Genomic DNA, 6091 nt, shown 5'->3' with positions numbered 1-6091 from the left:
AGGATTTATTTATTTAGCATATTTACTTAATTATTTGTTCAGTTACTCATTTCTTTATTTTTTTAACCAACACATTTATTTGATAATTTCTTTTGTTATTTATTGAGTAATGTTTTACTTGTTTATTGACTCACTGACAAAATTTTCATTCACTCATGTTTTATTGCTTTATTTAGTGATGCTTTTTCTTTGTAAGCTTGTTTGCTTATACTTTGATCACTCGTCATTTTTATCATTTATGGATAATCTTTCCCATCATTATTTTAACCAAATTTCTAACAGATTTCCTCATTTATTTACATATTTTTAATTTAATGTATTTTCTCATATGTTATGGAATTCATGTGCCTTATTTGCTGATTCATATAGTAATCTATATTGATATATTTACATGCCAATTTACTCATTTATTTCATCACACTTGTTTATTCACATTTGTGGAAATATACACGTGCAAATAGTTATTTGTTTACTCTTGTAAACTACTGTCTTGTTTGGTTTTTCTTCTTCTTTGTTGGATCTAAGGCCATATTTCTGGGTAAAGCTCACAGCTATCTGAAAATGTAAAGAAAACAATTGTGTCAAAATCAAACTGAAGTCAGAAGCTGTTCAGAAACCGACTGAAGTATAGAAACAGCATAACTTCTATGAACCACTGATTTTATCATTCATTATAGGTTAAAGATGGATTTTGCTCTGCAGCACGGACCTGCAGAGACCCAGCAAGAGGTGCAGGAGGGGAACGAGGAGCAGGATCACTTGTAAGCTCCCACATGGATGATGATGATGATGATGATGATGATGATGATGATGATGATGATGATGATATCCTCTCCATCAGTCCACAGTCTTACCGGTCCAATTCTCCTGCTGAGGTTCGTCTATTGAACCTTTCCCAAACATTCCAACATCAGTTCCTCTATCTTTATCCTGAACGGAAACCATTGCTGCTGAGTCCATACAATGAGTGTGGAGTGCAGGTAACACACACACACACACACACACACACACGTACACTTGGACAGATACAAAGCTCTTACTCAGACCGTGTGTGTGTATGTTTTTATTTTGTGTTTTCAGAAGTTTGTGTGCACCACCCTGCGGCCATCTCCTCCCAGAGTCCAAGAGCTCTTATATTGGAACAACTGTGCATCTCTTGTGGCCGACTTCCTGTCACTGGAACCTTTAGATCCACCGGAAGAGCTGGTAAGATATACACTCAACTGGGGGTTTTGGGGTTTAGTGTGTGTGTGTGTGTGTGTGTGTGTGTGTGTGTGTGTGTGTGTGTGTGTGTGTGTGTGTGTGTGTGTGTGTGTGCCCTTGCGCACTGCTGTCAGTTGTTTCTCCCTGGTTTACATTTTGGGATTTTGCTGCTGCACATTAGTATACGTTTCTGTTTCAAATAAGAATTGTGAGTGTAAATGTTGCTGTTAAACCTCTGGGTGACTATGGATCAGTTGGTAGAGCAGATCATCTCTCAATAATGAGGTTATAGGCTCCACCCTTCATCTGTCATATGTCGAAGTGACCTTCAGCAAGACTCCAAACTGCTCTAAGAGGATGGACTGAGTGCCTTCTCACACCCATTGGTGTGTAAATGCATGAATGGATCAAAGCAGTGCTTGGTGCAATGGGAAAAGTGCTTTCTGTATAAGTGAACTTCATTCAACGTTGTTGTTATCTCATGTTGATCTTTATTGTTTTTGTTGCTTTTGCATGTACCTGACATAGTGCATCCTCTCTCGTAGCCCCGCTTGCTGCGCTCACCCTCCTTGGTGCTGCGGCGTCAGAGCGCCTCCTGTCTGGAGTTCTCTGTCCTGTTGTGCAGCCTCCTTCTGGGAGCAGATTACGATGCATACTGTGTCAGTGGTCATGCAGTCCAAGAGATGTGTGCTCGGGACCAGAGGCAGCAGGATTGCCCCCTGCTTGACCCTACAGTGCAGGTCAGAGGAGCTACTTGTTTCTACTGTGTTTGTGTGCTCAGTGCTCGGGGTGTGTGTCAGTGAGGGTTTTTGTGTGCAGAATGTGCCCTCAGATCAGAAACAACAAGCAAGCAAATACACAATGATGCATCAGCCGGAGCTGCACAGTCGCTATCTGAGGCAGCAGGAAGAGAAGAGACAGGAAGCTAAATCTGCACCTGAACACAGCACAGTGCATGTCGCTCAGGATCAGTGTCAGAAACCCGTCGATCCATTGCATGGGCTGCGGGCGCACTGCTGGGTGCTGGTGCTTTCCGGCAGTTGTAATGTCCAGGAAAATTTCTTCATAGACCCTCTGACAGGAATCAGCTATCCTACAAACCACCACCACTTCCTGGGCATCGAGAGCATCTGGAACAACTTCAACTACTACGTCAACATGCAAGACTGTAAGCAGGGCTGCAGGGTAAGTCAAGGAGTTGGAGTAGCCGACATTTAGAGACTTGAAAATTAGAGCCACAATGTTAGACTCAGAGAACCAAAATGAGAATTGTATTTTGAGTCAGTGTCAGAGGAAGTCAGTGTGTTTGTGTGTGTAGGACCTGCTGTTTGATCTGGATGATGGCCGTCTTTGGGAGCCTATCCTGTCTGGTACGATCAGCAGGAAGGATCTGACTTTGGACGTCCAGCAAAGGAAGCAAACAACAAACACAGCAAACAGTGATGAGGAGGAGGAGCAAGAGGAGGTCTCTTCATCTTTTACACATGTTCAATGTGATGATAGTTCTTTTAGTTATTTGTAGTGAAAAAAAGATTAAGCCCCCCGGTTTCTGTTTTCATGAGCAGCGCAGAGTGTTGAAAATACCAAAATCCTGGGTCAGCTTCATTCATGTGACTAAGGAAGGTAAAAAACAACAGCCTGCAACTGGCTGCAGTGTTTGTACTGCATCTGTTTCTGGTTTTATCATCTGAATCTGTCTATACCACCTGTATCTGTTCACACCATCTGTATTTGTCTGCACAGTCTCTACCGTCTGTACTAACTGCATGTGTCTGCACTAATCAATGCCTGAGTGCACCATTTGAAACTTTCTGCACCATTTTCTTGTTGCCCTCTGTCGCTGTCCTATCTTTTTCTCTCTTTCTATCCCCCAAGAACAGCTGAAAGGCACCACCTCTGAGCCTGGCTCTGCATGTTTCTTCCAGTTCAAATGGCATTTTTACTTTCCAACATTGCTTACGCATGCTCATGTAGAACAGTTGCTTTTGTAAAAGTGCCTTGACCATCAGCACCTGCCTATATCATATATCCATATGGTATATATACATATATGCTCTTCGTATTAAAACAATCAAATATGTTGGTGGTGTTTCACAGTCCTCAGAGATTACATGCAGATGATATTTTAGAGATAACGTGAATATTCACAAAAGCAAGAAGCGAAAGACATCCTCAGCTGTCGCTCCTTGTATTTATTCACACCTGACTGCACCCTGTGTTTTCCCTCACTGTGCGGTTTAGACCTGCAGAGGCGCTACCCTGGCGGAAAGACAGAGGTTCTCTACAGGAACGCGAAGCTGGAGAGATTTGCTCCGAATGTGAGGCCCGACGGCCTGATGACGCGACTGAGTGTGTACAAGGAGCAGGAGAGTGAGTCAAGCTACACAAACTATACAAATGCTACATGCGAAGTACACACAAACTGCACACAAACTTGTCATAAAGCATTCACATAAGACCCAAACCCATGACCAGGTCTGACCTGAAACATTTCTTCTATTAACAAGGGAAACACCAGGGATCAAAAAAAAAAAAAAACTGAAGCACACAGGTCCGCTCATGCACGGACCAACAGAAACAGAAATAGAAACACACAAATTACAAACTGCAGACGAACTAAAAACAAAATACAAATAAGTTATACGCACAAAATAAATAATAATTATCAATAAAACTATGCAATAATGTAATATACTATACTCAAACTTATTTGTGTTTATTTTTGTGTTATTCTTTGTGTGTATGTGTGTGTGTGTGTGTGTGTGTGTGTGTGTATTTTTAGGTGCAGAGGTAAATGTGTTGAAGATGTGGTATCAGCACAGAAATGATCAGCTGCAGCAGAGGGTGATTAATGTGAAAGAGAGAAGCACTGTCGAACACTTCAAAGAAGGACGGCCACTCCACTTCCTGAGTGAGTGACAGGAGACACACAACATGTCCTCAATATACACATAACAGACACACAGCATGCGATACATAAGACATAAGATACATGGCAAACACACACAATGCAGGTACACAACAGACACACAACAAAGAGGACACACACAGAGACAAGCATACTGCAGTTACACATATTTCAACAACACACACACAGAAACAGACAGCAGACAAACATCCTGCCCTCAGCCTACAGCTACCGGGCCCTGAATGGAGGCTGGGAGCGACAGGTGGAGTTCAGCCGGGTGCGCAGTGATCACCTGGCGAGCAGAGTGATGACATCTGACCAGATGATGGAGACGTTTGAGGGGCGTGGTGACTTCCTTTACCACCGTCACATCTTTTTCAGTCCACATGTTCGATTCTCCGAGCAGAGCAATGACTCAGTGGAGCTGCAAGACCGACCTGTGCAAGTAAAGACACCAGTTACCTACTCCTGCTGCCTGTAGAACAGTCCTGAACATCACAGTGGAACTCTGTAACCAGCGAGTAAATGCTTGTAACTTCCTGCCTGTTTGTTTGCTAGAGAGTGGTGGAACGTTTTCATCGAAACATGTCCAAACTGGCGCACGAGGACGTGAACGAGCGTGTGTTTGTGATATCAGAGCGACGTATCGAGTTGAAGTTTCACTGCGATGAGCACCGACTCATTCCCCCACAGACCAAATTCATCAAACCCCGAGAGTCCACGGAGCAGCAGAAGGCCCAACAATTCACCTCAGACATGGTGTCATGCTTCCAGGTACAGCCCTGCATGCACGCTCGCACACACACACGCAAGCAACACAACACATTAACACATACAACACAGATACATACACACCCATACACAAGGCACAGTAATGCACACAATTGTCTGCCTATCTGTCTATTCTTCCGTCAATTCCTCCATCTGTCCTCTTGTCTGCCACTCTGTTTGCATGTCTGTCTGTTTTCTGCCTAATAGTCTTTCTGTTTTGTCTGGTGTCTGTCTGTCTGATGTCGCTTCCCTCCTGCAGGTGGATGTGTGTGAGCATCCTCCTCAGATTGGACATCTCTATAAGACGCTCCAGAGTCTGATAAGACAGGAGGAGCAGCTGCTGCAACAGATATCCATGTCGCAGAAGGAGGTGAGAGGGGGACAGAGGAGGAGTTTACGTGTGTTTATGTGTATGTCTTACTGTATGTGTGTGTTGCAGATGAGAGAACTTGTGTCCTTGAGGCAGAAAGAGGAGCAGCAAATACAGAACTCAGCCCCTGAGAAGCATAGAGACACAGAATATGGTAATACACGCACATCATATCAAACAGTATGATCTCTATCTCTCTCACACACACATACACACACTATTCAAGGGTGTGTCCACATAGACCCGTGACATTGAATTTTCTCTTGTCATGGTAACTTCAAGTAAACCCTGGGTTTTTGCCGTACTCTGAAACTTGTTCACCACCGGGTTGAATCACCATAGTAGCAATATTGAATATTCTTGGATAAAGGCTCCTACACATGATGCGGTCTGTCTGCAGTCTTATAAGTCCAAAGTTAACCACACTGCATGACATGAATCTAAAAAAAATTTGGGGTACAACATGAAGCTTGCTGTGTTCAGATTTCATGATGAGAACGCGATTGCAGCCTACGATGTAAATGAGTCAGCATGTTTTAACAAGCATAAAACATCATAAGCATGCACCATTTGCATTCATGTGTTGATTTCGTTTGTGTTTTGTTTTCAGACTCAATGAAATTGTTCAGAACAAACTGAAAACTCCAGATCAGAAGCTGCACCCAGAAACGGAACTCTCCAATCACCTGGATTGGCAGTGGCACACTTACGTACATCTTTCTAAGATGTGACTGTTACTGATGGATAAAAGATTTTAACATTTGCTGTTTGACTTATCATTTATATTAAATATACCATTCATAATAAAGTTATTTCTGTCTACCATGCGAAGCGTTGCA

General features: G+C 43.0%; 1 protein-coding gene across 1 annotated transcript; it reads left to right on the top strand.

Moving 5' to 3' along the window:
- The first annotated feature begins 684 nt into the window (after positions 1-684).
- On the top strand, positions 685-6068 carry LOC115408702 (dynein regulatory complex subunit 7-like). Its single transcript, XM_030119579.1, has 12 exons — positions 685-761; positions 1829-1943; positions 2023-2388; positions 2522-2668; positions 2769-2826; positions 3445-3573; positions 3986-4114; positions 4333-4556; positions 4670-4885; positions 5142-5252; positions 5322-5406; positions 5863-6068. The coding sequence occupies exons 1-12, from the start codon at positions 685-687 to the stop codon at positions 5889-5891; spliced, it is 1686 nt and encodes a 561-aa protein (XP_029975439.1). The 3' UTR covers positions 5892-6068.
- The last annotated feature ends 23 nt before the right edge of the window (positions 6069-6091 follow it).

The sequence above is a fragment of the Salarias fasciatus genome, chromosome 20 (assembly GCF_902148845.1).
Source record: "Salarias fasciatus chromosome 20, fSalaFa1.1, whole genome shotgun sequence".
Lineage (NCBI taxonomy): Eukaryota > Metazoa > Chordata > Actinopteri > Blenniiformes > Blenniidae > Salarias > Salarias fasciatus.
This window is presented reverse-complemented; position numbering and strand designations above follow the sequence as displayed.